A 21629-nucleotide genomic window follows, 5' to 3' on the forward strand; every position below is an offset into this window, starting at 1 on the left:
AGTTTTCAATACACAACTTTTCATTGTACAGTGTCCATAATATTTTATGTTGTGTGATGTCAGTAGACAATAGTAGACCCACTGAAGTGTTACATGATTAAGCCATAGATTGATTCATCTTTTTAATTTTAAATACAAAGTTTTGTTTTGAAAAATAAATTTATAATAAATTAATAAATGAAATAATACTCATATTTTCTAATTTTAGTGTAAGACAGATGAAAGTGATGCTTTTTGAAAGAGCAAAGGTCAAGGTCACATGTAGAAGTTCAGGGTGAAAAATGAGCAAAAAAGGGACAATAATAGACAAACTTGGGTTTGGATCATTCAGGTAATTAAATGGCTGCATGCCTTTTTGTTGTTAAAATTTGAGCTAAATTAACCCATAACCTGTTGGGACTGAATGTGATAAGCCATTGCCATCAGTATATAAAGAGCCAGACCATCCTGCAGTGTGACCAAGCTCTATAACTGTTAATGGCTCAGTTTTGGTATTTTGTTAATTGAAATCCCTTGAAATTCATTTGCCCACCAGTCCATTAAAACATTTAAGGGATTACAATATCAAAATACAAGAAATCAGCCTGTTCGCCCATTAAGCTCAATATGGGGTGTGAGCATCGGATAAGAGAACCATGGGTTGCTGGTTCGAATCCTTGGGGAGGCATAATTTTCCCGTGACAATTGATCTCGGATATTGAGTTGTTATAGTCATTTGTTTTTCACTGCTGATTCAGAAATTATGTTGGATTAGTAGTTGGTCACTTGTTGAGAAATTGGTTAAAAACTGGTTAGTTATTCAGGAAAGCTGGTTAGCTTTGATAGACTGCCAGTATGACCAAATAATCATGTTTAAGTTAGAATTTAAAAAAAAACATAAAAAAAAACCCCAGAAAAACAAACACAAACTGTATAGAGACTGGTCACACTGCACAGCTTGGTTCTTTTCTGGTGGCAATAGCTAATAATAATAAAATGACAAACATTTTGTTTCAATTTAAAAAAAGAAGAAGATAAGTCAGGTATCTAACCATGAGGTCATTGTAAAAATTTGTTTGATATTACAATATGTATGTTGTTAACAGGTGGAAATTCCTTGGTGACCTGGAAAATAACTTATATTGACAGATAGTTGTTATAAATGAAGATTTTATTGACATGAAATCAAAGGGGCAATGTTTGTCAGCTATGTAAATAAACAGAACAATTTTGAATGTTTTTTATGTTACATTTTAGCTGAACTGTGTCAAGTAAAATCACAATGTTTTTGTATTTAGTGTAATATTAATCTTGTTTATTTGTATATTCTTGCCTGATTGTTTACTTTAACCTCCTGAATTTGTGTAATGAATTTGCCCAGACTATGGAGCAGTCCATTTGAAGTCTAAGGTATTTCATGGACAAATTAAAAATAAAAATAAAGCTACCTGCACACAGAAATTGATGATACCTGAAGCTGAGTGAAGTATCGAGATAAAAACGTTTAAGCTACTAGTTGTGCATTGTCGGTTACCCACGATAAACATGTATATTCCCGAACATACTGCATTATATAATTAAATATAAGATAATAACCAGCGATTCTAGTTGTGATGTCCTTGTCATGTTATTTCTACAGACATATTAATTGAAAATGTTGGGATTTTATATTAAGATTCAGGACATAATAAAGATGATATTGAAGGCAGATAGTGGTGAATAGATGAAGTCATTACCTCACGTTATTAATATTGTGTAAGATAAAGCTGCAAAAACGTGTATATATCTCATAGCAAGAAATTAACCACTTTATTGAAATTGTAAAATAGCTGCTTTATTATGAAATGGCTTCTTTATGAATGTCTCCCCTAGATTTTATAGAAAATCGTCAAGTAATATTACATTTTCCAACAGAAGAGTAACTATAGAGATTTGAATATAATTATAATATATTGAAATATGTTTTCTGTAGGGTGATGAAAATTTAGAATAAATATTAACTCTATGCAATAATATAAAGAGGGAAAGGTCTTTCAATTTCTCCAGGTGTATATATATTGGAAAGTCTCTCCTCTTTTTTTCGTATTACCAGCAATAGATTTTTTAGCTCAACTATTTGATAAGAATAAGTAGAGCTATTGTAGTCACCTGAGCTTCGGCATCTGCGTCAGCGTAACCACTTATGTTAAAGTTTTTGTAATACCTCAAATATTTTCAAAGTCCTTTGACATATGGCTTTGAAACTTTGCAGACTTGTTTTTTATCATGACCCCAAACTGTAGACAGGAGGAGGTAACTGTATCAAGCATTTTGACAGAATAATGCCCCTTTTTCGACTAAGAATTTTGGTCAAAGTTTTTGTAATACCTCAAATATTTTCAAAGTCCATTGACATATGGCTTTGAAACTTTGCACATTTGTTCACCATCATGACCCCAACCTGTAGACAGGAGGAGGTAACTCTATCAAGCATTTTGACAGAATTATGCCGCTTTTTGACGTAGAATTTTCGTTAAAGCTTTTGTAATACCTCAAATATTTTCAAAGTCCATTGACATATGGCTTTGAAACAAGATGAAATTTTATACTCTTCTTTGTGAGCATAATAGGACTCTCTCCAAGGCCTATAACTGTAACATGGATTTAAAGAAAATTTTTGCCCTTTTGTTAACTTAGGAAATTTTACATTATCAAGGCTTTTTTACTATCAAGCACTTAGAATAGTCGAGCGTTGCTGTCCTACCGACAGCTCGTTTCATTGATATTCATTATTAAAGTCTCCATTAATAAATTATGATTACCCCCCTATCCCTGTACAAATGTTTCATAATGTCATGAGAAGTTCATGCAAGTTTATCTGTGGAAGGCTTACTTTAATGTTTGCAAAACATTTGCAAAATATTTGCCAAGTGATAAGAGAACTGTTGCCCTTTTAACACCATTTAAGTAACCTTTAATTATCATTGATCGATGAATATCATTTTATTTGTTGGGCTGTTTCAATAACATATGAACCAGTCATTTGAGACCCACCCTGAGACACCACCAGCCCTGGGGGAGGGGACAAAGTGGGAGGGGGAGGCAAAATAAGCAGCATTTTTGCCTTTCATTTGACTGTGATTTTTGTGTGTGTAAAAATGCAGTGCAAACCACAGTCAGATAGCACATTGAAGGTTGACTGCAAAACTGCAGTAACCTTTATGAAATAAAGAAGGACTTACAACAGTTTTGCCATCAGCCCTCAACATACATCCTGATCTTGGTCTCCACTAGTAGCATGGGCATGATCTGAGTTGCTGCCAGCAGGCTCAAGGCTTAATTTAACTAAAGATATTATGTTAAAATGATGCAATATTATAGGCTCAATGTTTTGCCATATTTAAAATACTTCTATTGATTCTGATTAAAATAACATGTACACATTCATAAAGTGTGACTACTTGATAATTTATTTAAACTTTAAAAGGAAATTTCATGTACTGGGATTCTTCAGTTATACACCAATTAAGTGTAACAAAATGTACAATAGCTGGGATGACAGGAGATGACGATTTAATGCATCTTCCCCATATGCTGTACCTCAGCTATTTGAGCCACCTAGTGGAAATGGAAAAAGATGGTACCCACCAAAATATGATAAAATTGTTCATTGATGTTTAGGGTGCCTCAGGTTACAAGAAGCAGTACTAATAGCATTATAGCTATGAATGTCATGTGACACACCAGGGTTGAACTAGTCCTATATTTGGGAATTTAGTTGACTGACCTCTGAACTAAATACCTATACCAAATAAAAAATCTTTTTTGTTGTTTACCATTATTAACATGAACCTTAAATTATATTATCATTATACAGATATAAGCATTTTAGTGAAATGCTGCATTTTCCAGTTTAGTTGATACTTATTTATCTTATTGGATTGTATTAGAAGCTTATTAAAACAGTCCTGAATCTGTTCATGGAACCAACCAGTTCTGACAGATCATTGAGTGTAAAGTTTCTTGCTCAAGGAAACAACGGCTTACCTACCTGACAGTTTCTGTAAAGTTTCTTACATCAAAGGTAACAGCAGGTTATAAATGCACTGATTAAATAAAGACAGTTTCAATACCGTATCTTGTCCAAGATAGTACAGTTTAAAATACAGTATTGATTGTACATGTTTTTATATTGATTAAAGAAGGTTGAACAGTTTGTAAGACAGTGACCTATATATAGGACACATTATATAGCTAGGTCCATTTTTAAAGCAACTATGTTGTAGCCTAAGAGTGATTCTTTAAAGGCACATTTATTATCCCTCAGAAATTCATGACATACTTCATAATTCACTATAATTATACCAATTACCAAATACCAATTATACCAATTGCCAAACCGCCTCCGTGGTCGAGGGGTTAGAGTCAATGACTTCTAATCCAGTTACCTCTCTGGCGTGGGTTCGATCCCCGGGAGATGCTTTGGTAGTAAAGCGTGGAGGAAGGTAGTCTAGTACTGGTGTAACTCTCCAGAAACGATGGTTAGAAAACTACCTGCCTATATGACTGAAATACTGTTGGGAAAAGGTGTAAAATGAAACAAACAAACAAAACAAAACAAAGTTTATATTATATGAAAATACATAGTAATGAAAAATACTTTACACCTTGGAAATTTGAACAGGGTGCTTTAATATTTGAACAGATTAGATTTCTTAAGATAATGTCATTGGTCATTGTGTATGATATGTTATGTTTATGATATCATTGATATATGTTATAGGGAAAAGACTGTGATAACTGTGTATGAAATCACATTTTTTTTTCAATTATCTTAATGGAGTTTATAATATTACAAAAATAATGAGGGCGAAAGTTTTGCTAAGAAGGTAAAGTTTTGATAAATTATTATTTTAAAAATTTTTTTAATGTGAAGAACTAATTTTTAAACTTTCTGTAGAAGAGAATAATGATGTTTTTTAGGTAGTTATTTAGGTACTTTTATCAAGTTTGCTTATATTTATTTCATTGGCCCCTTTTAGGGGCCACTAAAGCCAAAAATAGAAAAACCTTTAAACGTTTATTTCTACAGAACTAATTAATGGATGATCACCAAACTTTATCTGTAGCATTCTTAGGTAGTCTTTTATCAAATTTGCTCATATTAATTTGATTGGCCCCGTTTAAGCTAAAGCTTAAATGTTGCAGGTCATGACATTTCTTCTAATTATTGTTTAAACATATTCTATGCTCAAATTTAATATTAGAAAATATTGACAATGGATAGTTTCCAAGACTGAAAAGCAGTTGTTTCTGGTGAGCGACTCAGGACCATCATGGCCCTCTTGTATTTATAAGTGATTGTAACTTTAAAGTATACTGTGAGTCTGAGCAATGCTCAGTTTCCTATGGCCGCCTATAAATGTTGCAGTTTCATTTTTTCTTTCAAATAAAACCGATCCAATTCCATTTATTATAGTGTTAACTGAATGGAGATATAAAATAGTCTGAAATATTGCACATTACCAAAGCGAGCTTAAGGGAATGCATTAAATATATTAAAAACATGACTAACAGTTTTAGTGTATACATTCTGAAAATAGCTTTTGTGCATTATAAGAATTGATGTTAAGTCCCAAAGGATTATTCTCTATTTAGAGAAAATGTAAAAGCAATCTTATAAGAGCAGTTGCAATCATCCCTTATCCATCCCCCTTCTCTCCTCATTGCTGTAGCCAGGGAAAAAGTTACATATTCATTATTTTCCTCCGAAATATATACAAGTCAGGCCGAGATGAATAGTGCGCTGATTTTTATCAATATTTTTGTAAATGAGGCTTCAGTGACGTACATTTGTACATTGTAAGACATGAATTGGGCCAGAGACAGTTTCATTCTCTCATCAATCACAAGATTTTATTACAGATATTGCTTTCCTTCAACATCACATCGCCTCATGTCTTTAATAGATGCTTTAAGATGTTTATCTCAAAGATGCAATTTCCGTTTATGGTTTCCAATTTTTTTTTTGTACTGGTTACAGAACTTCAGTCAACTAAGAACTAAGGTTGCTGAATCACACATTTATTTGGAATTAAGTGCACATAATTTCTTCACTAGAAAAAAAATTATCTTGATAATTTTATTACCTCCCTTTTGATAATTTAGTCTAAAAGTAGTTGTCTCCCTTTGATTTTTAAATTCAGATTGATTCTCACTCCCTTGGAACAAAATTTGTGACTGAAATAAGACAAGAAGAAATCTACCAGTAAAGCTAGTAAGTGGCCATATGACCTTAATACTGTGTTGGTGTGCAAGTTGTAAAACCCAATCAAAAAGCAAAAGTAAACAACTAACACAAACACCTCCACCATCAGTGATTCAGATTTTGCCCATGCCACTGGTATTGAACAAATTGAACAACTGAGTCCAATCCACAGATATATAATCTGCATGGCTGGCTGACATTTCTGTTTTTATTTGATATCTAAATTCTGTAATCTTTAAACCTTCTGAATTTGTCTAATATAAATAGCTAAAACTTTGGACAGTCCATTCAAATTTTAAGGGATTTCAATATCAAGATGCCAAATTAAGCTACAAACAGTATAGGAGTCTGGTCAGAGACTGCACAGATGTAAACAGCCGCTGGATTGGCTCCCTATAGTCTGACAGCATTAAGGGCTAATTACTTTCAGTTTTATCAGTGAGTGTGGTAACCGTTAAAATTGACTGAAGTGAATTCATGACATAAGCATGTTGTACTAGTAATTATTCGAGTAAATTAACTGTAATTATCATTAGGACTGAATTAAAGGCCCATTATTTCTCAGAAATGATTTTAATTTAATTTTATGTCATAAAAGGTTTTTTTTTTGTTTTTTTTTTTTATCATAGTTTCCAGAAAATTACTCATTGCCAAAATTTTGGTTTTGGCAATTTGTACAGCTATAGTGATTTAGTGTTTTGTATGGAAGTCAAAAAACAACAGATGTACTTTGTTTCTAATGAAACTTTTATGACATATGATTTCACATTCAGTGTTATTTTGTGGAGATGAAAGGCGCCTAACATAATTTAAAACCATTTTTTTAACATTATAAAACCTATTTTTAGCTCGACTATTCGCAGAATAATCGAGCTAATGCAGTCACCCATTTGTCGGCGTCGGCGTCGGCGTCGGCGTCGGCGTCCCTGTGGTTAAGTTTTTGTATGTAAGCTGGTATCTCCATAACTACTGAAGGGAATGGATTGAAACTTCACACACTTGTTCTCTGTGATTATCTAAGATGATTGGCACAAGTCCCATAACTCTGATTTGCTTTTTTTCATAATTATGCCCCTTTTTCGACTTAGAAATTCTTGGTTAAGTTTTTGTATGTAAGCTGGTATCTCCATAACTACTGAAGGGAATGGATTAAAACTTCACACACTTGTTCTCTGTGATTATCTAAGATGATTGGCACAAGTCCCATAACTCTGATTTGCTTTTTTTTCATAATTATGCCCCTTTTTCGACTTAGAAATTCTTGGTTAAGTTTTTGTATGTAAGCTGGTATCTCCATAACTACTGAAGCGAATGGATTGAAACTTCACACACTTGTTCTCTGTGATTATCTAAGATGATTGGTACAAGTCCCATAACTCTGATTTGCTTTTTTACATAATTATGCCCCTTTTCGACTTTGAAATTCTTGGTTAAGTTTTTGCGTGTAAGCTGGTATCTCCATAACTACTGATGGGAATGGATTGAAACTTCACACACTTGTTCTCTGTGATTATCTAAGATGATTGGTACAAGTCCCATAACTCTGATTTGCTTTTTTACATAATTATGCCCCTTTTTCGACTTAGAAATTCTTGGTTAAGTTTTTGCGTGTAAGCTGGTATCTCCATAACTACTGAAGGGAATGGATTGAAACTTCACACACTTGTTCTCTGTGATTATCTAAGATGATTGGCACAAGTCCCATAACTTTGATTTGCTTTTTTACATAATAATGCCCCTTTTTCGACTTAGAAATTCTTGGTTAAGTTTTTGCGTGTAAGCTGGTATCTCCATAACTACTGAAGGGAATGGATTGAAACTTCACACACTTGTTTTCTGTGATTATCTTAGATGATTGGCACAAGTCCCATAACTCTGATTTGCTTTTTTACATAATAATGCCCCTTTTTCGACTTAGAAATTCTTGGTTAAGTTTTTGTGTGTAAGCTTGTATCTCCATAACTACTGAAGGGAATGTATTGAAACTTGAAGGGTTTGTACCTTTTCGGACAATTTTATGTATTCATATAGGTAAGCATTATTATACTCAATGAAACACCCTAGTGACAAATTTTCGAATAGTCGAGCGTTACTGTCCTCCGACAGTTCTTGTTATGTTTGAAGAAGGAAGAACTTATCTGTTTTTGAGGCATAAAGTGCCTTTATAGGTAAAATTAAGACATTAATTACCTAAAAGAGTAAAAATACTCAATTTGAGCAGATACGCCACTCAAAAAGTAGGATGGGGTCCCCAAATTTTTTTTATCAATTCGTCTCAAATTTGATTGTCTTTAATCATGGGTAATTTAAGAAAATTCTCTGACTTATGCTAAGTTTAAATTTTCCGTCTTTGCAAAAATGTAAAAAAAATGCAGTAAATTTGCATAAATGACTTTGAATTATTTCTATTTTCTACAGATCACATGCAGTAAATTTTTAAATAGGGGAAACTGTATAAAAAAATCCAAGGAAGTTGCTTTAAAAGAACAATTTTGCTGAACAATTATTTGTTTTTATTGGCAAAATTAAACATTTTCAACATAATTGGACCTCTATTTAGAGTACAGACTATTTTGTTTACTGAGGAATTAGTGGAAGACCTTGAATTAGTTAGCAGACAAATGTAAAAACAGATATTGAAGGTTAGTCTGTTGATGATGATTACACATTATGGGAGATAAATATTTCATAAAATGCATGTAATAGACATATGAGCAGTGTCACGACAAAAACCAACATAATGGGTTTGCGACCAGCATGGATCCAGACCAGCCTATGGATCCTGATCAGACAGCCCAGATGCGCAGGCTGGTCTGGATCCCTGCTGGTAGCAAACCCACTATGTTGGTTTTGTCATGACGCGGCTCAATTATAATTCTCATGACATTATTGCATGTTTCCATGTTTAGAAATTAACATGACATTTTCAAGTTCTCAATTCCTATATGCTTTCATATTAATAATAATTTTGATAATAATGTTTAGTAATCAGAAAACATGTTTTGTTTTACTGGAAAATAACGTAGCAGTCATGTATAATAAGTAATTTGGGGAAATTATCATTTCAGCTTAAAAGTATTGTTGATATTTCAGCTGCAAATGAGCTTTTTTCTTGCATTAAAATGATGCCAATGTAGCCCTTTTTCCTCCCTACTTTCCAATTTTATCCTGAAATTTCCCATAATGGTGTACATTTCTTTAAACCAGCTTAATTTTTTGGTCATACATACTTTTTTGATACATATATAATGAAAATATTGATATTTCAATAAATAAAGAAATCCTGAATTTGTTTCATGTAGTGAATATCACAATGTTATGAAAGTCCCAGATATAGTGAAAGATGATGTGTGTGTGTTTGGGTTTGTTAACCCTCGCCACCGGAAAGAGACCATATGGGCGAGCATATACTTCATTTATAACCTTTTAAAAAGGGGGAGCTGATGTTTAATTACTAACTGTTATATCCGTACATGTGTTTATGTGCATACCATATCCCCCATGACAGGGTAGTCTCTACGTACAACCTCTGCCATGGGAGGAAGATGGGGCAATCCCATACTAAGTTTGAGAAATCTAAATTTAATAATTAAAGGCACTTAATTTAAAATCGGCCAAGACGTTTATATAGGTTATCATCTTTTATAACAGGACTAATTAATATTTAATATAGCTAAAAAATTTTAAAATATTACCTATAATTGTAGAGTTTGCATACTTGCGAAGAAGGCATGTCTGGAACGTTTTCTGACCAATTCATTATGGGCTGACTGTTATTTATGTTGGTTTCTATTTAAATGTTATAAACCGTATACATTGGGATGTATATAATTAATTACATGTTTGTAATAAGCAGAGTTTGTTTTAAATTTTGTAAATTTTGTAAGTTCTACCGAACACCCGCTTTATAAAGTTAATTTTGATTGGTTTAGAGAGGATTGCCTCCTTTGACTCATTGGTCTAAAATTTCTTCTTTCTAAATAAGGAGGTCAATCCGATTTTCTTGAAGTTTGTGCAAGTTTGTGTGTTGACCTATTTCGACAAGTTTGTCGCGCGGACTGGATAGAAATTTTGTGGGTGCCAGTTGCATTCCAATGTATACGAGTTTTTACCAACTTTATTTCTAAAGTGAAAGATGAGAAAACCGGACGCTGAGAAAATCAGAACTCTCTAAATACCGGGCGAATAATACAGTATCATTGATCATTGACAATACCAGAATCTGTAAAAACCAAATATCAGACGGTTGATAGGGGACTACAAAGTCAATTATATAGATAATAACCCAACACAACTGGACGCCAAAGGTGTGAATAACCTTGTGTACTTGTCAATTTGTTGTGTCTAAAAATCTTCGTGAGCGTTAACGGGACAATGATTGTCTGATTTATTTATTATGTCCATTTTCACAGTTTGAGTTATTGTAAAGCATAGAAATCCATTTTATATTACTGCAAAAATGCACAAAGAATTAGTAAGTTAAAATGAGTATTAATTCAATTCATAGAGTATTTTTATACTGCGTTGCTTTTTATGCTCCCCGAAAAATTTCGAGGGAGCATAATTATAGTCGGCGCCTTGTCCGTCTGTCCGTCCGTCCGTTGTCTTGTCCGGAGCATAACTTGAAAACCCTTGGAGATAATTTGTTGAAACTTCATACAGTGGTAGAGGGCATCGAGGGGGAGTGCAGTGTCAAAGAACCATAACTCTATTTTGCCCGGTTTTTGAATTATCTCCCCTTATAGAAAAATCTTGTCCGGGGCATAACTCTAAAACTATAAGAGATATCAACATGAAACTTTGTAGGTGAATAGATCTCAATGCGTAGATGTGCAGTGCATAAGAACAATAACTCTTTTCATCCTAATTTTGGAGTTATTGCCCTTTGTTAATTTTAATACTTTGAACTTTGTCCGGAACATAACTTGAAAACCCTTGGAGATAATTTATTGAAACTTCATACAGTGGTAGAGGGCATCGAGGGGGAGTGCAGTGTCAAAGAACCATAACTCTATTTTGCCTGGTTTTTGAATTATCTCCCCTTATAGAAAAATCTTGTCTGGGGCATAACTCTAAAACTATAAGAGATATCAACATGAAACTTTGTAGGTGAATAGATCTCAATGCGTAGATGTGCAGTGCATAAGAACAATAACTCTTTTTGTCCTAATTTTGGAGTTATTGCCCTTTGTTTATTTTAATACTTTGAACTTGAACTTTGTCCAGAACATAACTTGAAAACCCTTGGAGATAATTTGTTGAAATTTCATACAGTGGTAGAGGGCATCGAGGGGGAGTGCAGTGTCAAAGAACCATAACTCTATTTTGCCCGGATTTTGAATTATTTTCCCTTATAGAAAAATCTTGTCTGGGGCATAACTCTAAAACTATAAGAGATATCAACATGAAACTTTGTAGGTGAATAGATCTGAATGCTTAGATGTGCAGTGCATAAGAACAATAACTCTTTTTGTCCTAATTTTGGAGTTATTGCCCTTTGTTTATTTTAATACTTTGAACTTGAACTTTGTCCGGAACATAACTTGAAAACCCTTGGAGATAATTTGTTGAAACTTCATACAGTGGTAGAGGGCATCGAGGGGGAGTGCAGTGTCAAAGAACCATAACTCTATTTTGCCTGGTTTTTGAATTATCTCCCCTTATAGAAAAATCTTGTCTGGGGTATAACTCTAAAACTATAAGAGATATCAACATGAAACATTGTAGGTAGATAGATCTCATTGAGTAGAGGTGCAGTGCAAAAGAACCATAACTCTGTTAAGCCTTATTTTTGAATAATCTCCCCTTTTAGAAAAATCTTGTCCAGGACATAGCTGTAAAACTATAAGAGATATCAACATGAAACTTTGTAGGTAGATAAATCTCAAAGGGTAGATGTGCAGTGCACAAGAATCATAACTTTACCTTGCCTAATTCTGGAGTTATTGCCCTTTGTTTATTTTTACTTTTTGAATTGTCCAGGACATAACTCGGAAATCATAAGAGATATCATCAAGAAACTTTGTAGGTTGATAGATCACATTGATTAGAAGTGCAGTGCAAAGAACTGTAACTCTGCCTTGCCTAATTTTGGAATTATTGCACTTTGAACTTTTTTCACGGACATAACTCTGAAACTACAAGAGGTGTACTTTCCTGTGTCCAAAACCTATTCGGGGAGCATCACCCGGCTCAAACCGGGCTCTTGTGACTATATTCATTTCCCAAAATATCAACGAAACAGAAAAGACATATATCGGCACCAAGTTATATTCCATCGCCAAAATGAGCTCTTCGAGAGCTTTCTATAATTGACCAAGTTGAATTAATTAAAGACAGTGAAACTTTGCCAAGACCTTTAAATAAGGAATCGGCAATATTTACAGAGGGTGGGGGGGGGGGGGCATTATTAAAAATAAACAAAGTAAACTATGTTCGTTAAATCATTAACCAGTACCCAAATGTAAACATGTGTGTATATTAGGTTTGTATTTTATGAGATAACTGCTGTTTGTTTTAAATCAAATTTTTATTGTATTCAGATGCAATAAAGTGACAAAAATAAATAAAACATGTTACTTTGTAATTCATCACTTTCTTATTAAGCAATATACTTACATATGATCATGAAAAAGCAAATATACAGCATCTGTTGTAAGTTGATGCTCGGTAAATAGGATTCTAAAGGGGACATTAAGAAAACTGGACCGCTAAGAAAACCAGACAAAACCCTTGGTCTGAAAGCCATCCGGTTTTCTCAACTTTCACTGTAATATCATTGGAAAATATAAACCAAGTACGATGTATATGTCTTTGGCTGATGACTGTTTATAACATGGCTGACAATGAATCACAGATTATATAAGCTGATAGTGTCAGATTTTTGATAAATTTTAATTATAATCTATTTATGTTGTTGTTGTTGTTATGAAACATCTGTCATGGTATGTATAATGACTTCTATCAGGGAATATTGACTAATAAAGTAAAAATAAACTAGATGTACATTTAGTCAAAATGATAGGTGTCCAAATGTTTAATTTCCATTTTGATGCAGATAATAAATGGGGTCATCCCTATTTTAAGGGACAGTCTCCCCTATTTTAGGGGCAGTTTCCACTATTTGAGGGGCTGTCATCATAATTTTAGGGGCTGTCACCACTTTTTGAGGGGCTGTCACCGTTTATCTTAGGGGCTGTCACCCCTATTTTAAGGGACTGTCCACTATATAAGGGGCTGTCATCATAATTTAAGGGACAGTCACTCCTATTTTAGGGACAGTCACACCTATTTTAGGGGCAGTTTCCACTATTTGAGGGACTGTCATCATAATTTTGGGGGCTGTCACCACTTTTTGAGGGGCTGTCACCGTTTATCTTAGGGGCTGTCACCCCTATTTTAGGGACTGTCCACTATATAAGGGGCTGTCATCATAATTTTAGGGACAGTCACTCCTATTTTAGGGACAGTCGCTACTATTTTAGGGCAGTGACCCCTATTTTAGGTGCAGTCACCACTATTTTAAGGGCTGTCACTACTATTTTAGGGGTTAAGTCACTACTATTTTGGGGGCAGTCAACCCTATTTTAGGGGCTGTTTCCACTATTTGAGGGGCTGTTATCATAATTTTAAGGACAGTCACCCCAATTTTAGGGGCTGTCACCACTATTTTAGGGGCTGTCACCCCAATTTTAGGGGCTGTCATCACTATTTTAGGGACAGTTACCCCTATTTTAAGGGCTGTCACCACTCTTAGGGGCTGTAAATATCATCATAGGCTGCTGACAATTGAGCTCAAAGAGTTGAGTTAACATATTAATGGTCTTAATAATAATTGATAGTACATGTATTTTTAGTTTACTGACACACTTAATGTTCTCTGATCCCATTTACAAAAGAAGTTTTATGTCGTTTATAGATCAGAATTTTTTATCTTGATCACAATGAACATTCTTTGTTCCAATTTTTAACAAAAAAGTATAATATTGTTTAATTGGGGTTAGTGATTTATTGGAGAAGGGCTCCTCTTGTGCTGACATACCTAGAATGAAGGAGAGAAAAAATCTATAAGTCAGTTTAGCATTATTGATTGGTGTGCTATGTGTTTATATGGTATCATTGAAGTCTTGTAGCTCTGAAGTGTACCACTATCCTACTACGTATATACCCTCTCTGTAAACAGTCTCCGCAGCTGATACAGTGGGTCACGATATCAATATCCGTAGATCGTGTGAATCCTGAAAAGGGATAGAGTTTTTAAGTATGTATTTTGCTTGCTATTTTCTTTACCTTGCGTTGTCATAAATTGACACTTTGTTATAGTGATTGGTGTATTATCATAAAGAGATGGCAAGTTCGGAATATTGGACGTTGTTTTATAAGTGGAATTTTCAATATTGCTTTCTAAAATACTGAAGGATATTGTTTTGTAGGTATATGTCATTTTGTACTAATAAGTTCACTTAAATGAAATTTTGTAGTACGTGTCTATGTAAAATGATTAAAATCGGCATTGTTTATATTTATATAAGGCACAAGACTCAAGTCAAGTTACAGATGTTTTACTGGTTGTTTTCTATCAGATGAGTCTTTATTAACTAATTCAGTAGTAAATAATAGGAAAGTGTTTGATTAGATTATAATTTGGTCACCTATGGAATAAAGTATAGGTAAGATTGAATAAAGTAACTTAATTTTACACTGTGGCTCTATTGTATTTATTGGATCTTGCAATTTGCTGAGGGTATTATTATTAATTGTTCCATTACTTTGTGAACCATTTCATTCAATCCATAATGTTCAAACCATAACATTCAGATATTGTGACACTAAAATTTTTAATTGGCAATTACATACACAAAAATTACCAAAATAATATATGTGACTGTTTCGTGCTGTCATTGAAGAAGCCTATGACAAACTGGTACTGAAACAAAGGAAAAACAACTAACAAAGCAAAAAATACTCCCAGAAACAAACAAGATACTAGTATTAAACGATGGTTAATTGTAAAAAAATTCTGATGGTGGTGGTGTTGGTGTTAGTAGTTTACCCTCCGGATCATCACACTATACAAGCTATACTTTGCATTCACCAGAGCACAGTTCAGCCACAATTGTTGTATACATGCTACAGCAGAGATACATTTCAAATGACTGTAGAAAAGTTTTCATGATTAATCACAACAAAAGTGACTTGCAATTTCCTGGAATCAAATTCTAGTCACCCGATTCACAGTCCAATGCGAGACTCTCTATAAAGATAACTGGACATTTAAGAAAATTCTTTGCTAAAATATCAGCTATATTCTACTCAGTAACATACTGTAATTGATCCAGATGTACATGGGTTTAACGGGCAATCTGTTTTTATAATGATGAAAGCTGTTGATATTGATGAAATAAATTGAAATAGCGTTCATGTAAGGAGAACTGAGCCTGAAATCTAATGAAAAATCCACAGAGAATGGGCCCAGTGGCCATGTTTATGTAAGGAGAACTGTTTATGTAAGGAGAACTGAGCCTGAAATCTAATGAAAAATCCACAGAGGATGGGCCCAGTGGCCATGTTTATGTAAGGAGAATTGAGCCTGAAATCTAATGAAAAATCCACAGAGGATGGGCACAGTGGCCATGTTTATGTAAGGAGAATTGAGCCTGAAATCTAATGAAAGATCCACAGAGGATAGGCCCAGTGGCCATGTTTATGTAAGGAGAATTGAGCCTGAAATCTAATGAAAGATCCACAGAGGATAGGCCCAGTGGCCATGTTTATGTAAGGAGAATTGAGCCTGAAATCACAGAGGATAGGCCCAGTGGCCATGTTTATGTAAGGAGAATTGAGCCTGAAATCTAATGAAAAATCCACAGAGGATAGGCCCAGTGGCCATGTTTATGTAAGGAGAATTGAGCCTGAAATCTAATGAATAATCCACAGAGGATAGGCCCAGTGGCCATGTTTATGTAAGGAGAATTGAGCCTGAAATCTAATGAAAGATCCACAGAGGATAGGCCCAGTGGCCATGTTTATGTAAGGAGAATTGAGCCTGAAATCACAGAGGATAGGTCCAGTGGCCATGTTTATGTAAGGAGAATTGAGCCTGAAATCTAATGAAAGATCCACAGAGGATAGACCCAGTGGCCATGTTTATGTAAGGAGAATTGAGCCTGAAACCACAGAGGATAGGCCCAGTGGCCATGTTTATGTAAGGAGAATTGAGCCTGAAATCTAATGAAAAATCCACAGAGGATAGGCCCAGTGGCCATGTTTATGTAAGGAGAATTAAGCTTGAAATCTAATGAATAATCCACAGAGGATAGGCCCAGTGGCCATGTTTATGTAAGGAGAATTGAGCCTGAAATCTAATGAATAATCCACAGAGGCCATGTTTATGTAAGGAGAATTGAGCCTGAATTCTAATGAAAAATCCACAGAGGATGGGCCCAGTGGCCATTGGATTATGTCTGTTGCCATCATTGACCACTAAGGGTTTGAAATCCAGTCTGATCAGGATCACCATTCAGAAATTCTTTTGTGAATATAAAAGTGAACTGTGATGATCCTGTGCAGACTAACAAATGTGCAGGCTGATCTGGATCTGCACTGGTCAAATACGCCTATAAGGGTAAAGGGTTAAAATATGGCCAGAAGGAGTTATGATGATAAATGTATGTTTTCATCACAAAAGATTAACTGGATATCTAATTGTTGTGTGGAAACTAAATCTTTTAACAATAATGACAAAGCAGTAATTCATATATCTTCTAAACTTGTATGTTTATGTCTGAAAGCCTATTCTTTGAGGTTAAAAGTGAAAATGTTGCTGTTTTCTCCATGATTTTGAGGATGGAATTTGTGACTCTTAAATTTATGTTTGATATAATATTATGCATATATGCGTATGGAGTAGTGAAATGGCTCCGTAAAATTCTCCAAGTGACATTTGCAAAGTTATTTTGATTCGCCAGAAATGTATTGGTCCCTGAGAGTGAGTCATAATCTACCTACCTTAAACTGCCCCTTATTGTTGTTGGTTCAAAATACACAAGACATTAGCTGGAAATTTGCCAAAATATGATGGCTGACAAGCAAGCCTAAGCAAAGCAGAATTTTCCTCATCAGAACAAACAGGAGTTTGTCTTTTTGTATTGAATTTGATGAAGAATTAGTATAATGTATGCTTATTCAACAAGGTTTATCAGTATAGCTGTAGATTTAGTTATAATTAATAGGGCTATTTTCAACCAAAAATCAGGGGGCAACAAAATCTGTTGTCTGTATTGCCCAGGTTGTCCCACAGCCAGTATGGACAAGTGCAGTTTTTATTAAGAATTTACTTTTATAGTGTCATACAGACAAGTAAAAAACAATTAAGATAAAAATAACAAGTAAGTCAAAATCAGATTTTGCCGGCACTGTTAATAAAATGGAAATATGGAAATATAACCTTTTTTGGAATTCCTCAGGGAATACTATAGCAAACTCATCATGTTTTTTATGAGCCAATTTATTCAGACAATTGAGCATTTTTCTTATGGTGTAATTTGATAAAGCTAGGAAATAAGTGATTTTCCTCCCTCATGTGGTTTTAGATAGATACATTAGTCTGTGTATGAATGTTTTGTTTTTGTAGGCAGTTGACCTTAAACCTGCTGCATTGCTTTAAAGGGACTTGTCAGTCTGGTCTAACCTCTATTTTTAGAACTGTCCAGTGTTACTATTTTTGGGATTATAATTATGAAGCTGATTGGCTTAAATAATGGTTTTAACCCTTTATTTCATATAGACATGTTTTGACGGCTTTTCGACCCCCCTTCCTTTTTAAGGCCTCAAACAGTAAAAAATTACCCTATTTAGGCCCCAAACACTGTATTTCAATTGGGAAATGTTGGTAAAAAAAGTGATCACTTTTTCAGCGCTGCCCCCCATCCAAAAGGTACATCAGGGGGATGTGCCCCTTTCTTCATTGCCATTTTGGACATGTGAAAGGCTAAAAATGACCCCAGGTCGATTATAAGGTAATGTGTAACCAACGCTGAAAAGCCTTTGACTCTATCTCAATCCATTGAGAAGTTGCATCACTTTGAAATCAATTTTGATGGAAAAAATAAAAGCAAAATAGTAATTTTTGGCAATTTTGAGATGTCCCCTCGTTGCCATGGTAACTGAGAATGTGGTTACAAAGGCAATGGTCCAGTCCACATTTGTGCCAAGTTTGATTAGTATTGAAGCATTTTTCATAGTTTCATAGCAGTTTGAACTTGTAACAGGAGGCTTTTCAATGAAAATGGCCATTTTGGCCGGGTTGCACTGGTGCAAACCCGGGTTATAGTATGGTGAATGTCGGGCGGCCGACGGTGGGCGGCGGGCGGGCGGGGCAAAAACTTTCGTAAACAGTTTTCTCAGCAACTACTTATCACAGCCTTTTAATATTTGGTATACAGCATCAACTTATGATCCCATACTGTGGGATTCCATTTCAGGTCTGTCGCTCATCTACTTCCTGTTTGCTGACTTAGTTAAATTTTCAACATTAATGGTCAATGGCAGGAAATTTTAGTAACAATTTTCTCAACAACTACTTATCACAGCCTTTTGATATTTGGATTACAGCATTAACACATGGTCCCATACTGTGGGATTCGATTTCAGGTCTGTCGCTCATCTACTTCCTGTTTGCTGACCTAGTTAAATTTTCAACATTAATGGTCAATAGTAGGAAATTTTCGTAACAGTTTCCTCAGCAACTACTTATCGCAGCCTTTTGATATTTGGTATACAGCATCAGCACATGGTCCCATACTGTGGGATTCGATTTCAGGTCTGTCGCTCATCTACTTCCTGTTTGCTGACCTAGTTAAATTTTCAACATTAATGGTCAATAGCAGGAAATTTTCGTAACAGTTTTCTCAGCAACTACTTATCACAGCCTTTTGATATTTGGTATACAGCATCAACACATGGTCCCATACTGTGGGATTCGATTTCAGATCTGTCTCTCATCCACTTCCTGTTTTCCGACTTAAATTTTCAACATTAGTGGTCAATAGTAAGAAATTTTCGTAACAGTTTTCTCAGCAACTACTTATCACAGCCTCTTCATATTTGGCACACAGCATTAACATATGGTCCCATACTGTGGGATTCGATTTCAGGTCTGTCTGTCCTCAAATTCCTGTTTGCTGACTTAGTTAAATTATCAACATTAATGGTCAATGGCAGGAAATTTTCGTAACAGTTTTCTCTGCATTTACTTATCACAGCCTTTTGATATTTGGTATACAGCATCAATACATGGTCTCATATTGTGGCATTCGATTTCAGGTCTGTCGCTCATCCACTTCCTGTTTGCTGACCTAGTTAAATTTTCTACATTTATGGTCAATGGTAGGAAATTTTCGTAACAGTTTTCTTGGCAACTACTTATCACAGCCTCTTGATATTTGGTATACAGCATTATCACATGGTCCTATACTGTGGGATTCGATTTCAGGTCTGTTGCTCATCAACTTCATGTTTGCCGACTTAGTTGAATTTTGACATAATTAATGATCAATAGATAGTAGGAAATTTTCGTAACAGTTTTCTCAGAAACTACTTACCACAGCTTCTTGATATTTGGTTCACAGCATTGACATGTGGTCCCATATTGTGGGATTGGATTTCAGGTCTGATGCTCATTACCAACTAAGTTAAATTTTCAACATCAATGGTCAAGACAGTGGTGGAAAATTTAAGTAACATCACAGCCTCATTTGTAAACATATGCAACACGGCCTTTTCTGTCTTTGACCCATTTTTAGCTCGACTTTTCTATGAAAAGGGGAGCTATCCTACTCGCCCCGGCGTCGGCGTTAGCGTCGGCGTTGGCGTCACACCTTGGTTAAGTTTTTCGTACCACCCCACTTTATTTCAGAAGTATTACAAGTATGGCTTTGAAACTTACCATACTTGTTCACCATCATAACCTCCATCTACAGACAAGAGTACATAACTCTGTCAAGGTTTTTGACAGAATTATGGCCCTTTTTTGACTTAGAAAGTGTATTGAGCTTGGTTAAGTTTTTTGTACCACCTCACTTTATTTCAAAACCATTGGAGGTATTGCTTTGAAACTGACCATACTTGTTTACCATCACGACCTTCATCAACAGACAAGAGGACATAACTCTGTCAAGGTTTTTGACAGAATTATGCCCCTTTTTGACTTAGAAAATACATTGAATATCATATTCTGGTCGCCGGATGACAAAACGATGACCGCCCGGTGCCTGTACATGAATCGTCCGGGTACCGGGCAATAATCGTTTGACTACTTGTCTCTATTCAGGCAACGGGCGGGGCCCGGCCGATGTCCGCCCGGACGCCATTTAAATCGGACGGTGTTTTAGTAGAACAAGAAATCGCCCGATCAAAAAATCATCGCCCGGTCGCCACCAGGCGACCGAGCGATGTCCGCTCGATGATGTTTATACTCAGTGACCCCAAAAATTATCGTCCGGCCGCCGTTAGCTTTTAAGTATTACTTAAAACTCGAAGGTGCCCGCCCGATGAGCAAAATTTTCAGCTGCTGCCGTCCGATAGTCACTGCCGCCAGACGGACGCCGGCCGATATTGCGATTTTTTGGAGAAACAGACGCCGCCCGGCGGCATCAAATTGTTTGTTTAGGGTAACCTTCCCAAAATTGCTAGGTAGGGTAGGTAGGGATTTTTTTTTATTTTTTTAATTTTTTTTTTTCAAAATCAGTCGTAAGTTCAGAGTGTTTTCTTGCACATGGCAGTCTTTCCTACACTACTGACATTGCTTGACTTTGTATTATCATATTTTATCATATAAACAATAATTCTGATTAAAATCTGCATAGCTTAAATGCCATTTAATGTTATTTCAATATTGAATAAAGACAATATACCCAAACATGTGTTAATTTTGATGTTTGTTTGCTACAGGCACTACTTTAAAGTTTGACTCTAACCTGAACAGCAAACATTGCAGATTCTCATCAGCTTGCATGGTTGCAATTCTGCTGATCTGAGTCTACATTGGTTGCATGGTAGGAGTTAAGGACAATAAAAGACCTAAAATGACATGCTGTGATCTGGCTTTCAAAGTTTCAGTTAAAAAATCTAGACTTATTCTGTTTTTCACTATTTGATATTCATGCATTAAATACTGCACATTTCATTGAATTAACAATCTTGAAGCTCTTACAGTATAACAAAGTTTATATTTTGACACTGTGGTACAATTTAACAAAATCTATAATTCTGAATTGCACTTTTGATACACTGGTTCACATAAAAAGTGCAAACACTTCTATTTGTAAAATGACACCCTTGTCAATCAAATACTATTTATTTCTATCAGATACATGTATATCAACATATCAAAGACAATAGCCAA

General features: G+C 35.0%; 1 protein-coding gene across 16 annotated transcripts in view; it reads left to right on the top strand.

Moving 5' to 3' along the window:
* Positions 1-210: 210 nt before the first annotated feature.
* The window catches only part of LOC132720286 (nuclear receptor coactivator 7-like), a gene marked incomplete at its 3' end in the record, with an annotated part of 75315 nt that continues 53896 nt past the window's right edge, over positions 211-21629 (top strand). For 8 of the 16 annotated variants that reach the window (XM_060704387.1, XM_060704386.1, XM_060704388.1 and 5 more), the window contains 1 exon segment: positions 211-331. In XM_060704387.1, coding sequence (XP_060560370.1) covers positions 282-331 — 50 coding nt within the window. 16 annotated transcript variants of the gene reach the window in all.

This window comes from Ruditapes philippinarum, unplaced genomic scaffold (genome assembly GCF_026571515.1).
Source record: "Ruditapes philippinarum isolate M1 unplaced genomic scaffold, ASM2657151v2 ctg5360_1_1_1_1, whole genome shotgun sequence".
Classification (NCBI taxonomy): domain Eukaryota; kingdom Metazoa; phylum Mollusca; class Bivalvia; order Venerida; family Veneridae; genus Ruditapes; species Ruditapes philippinarum.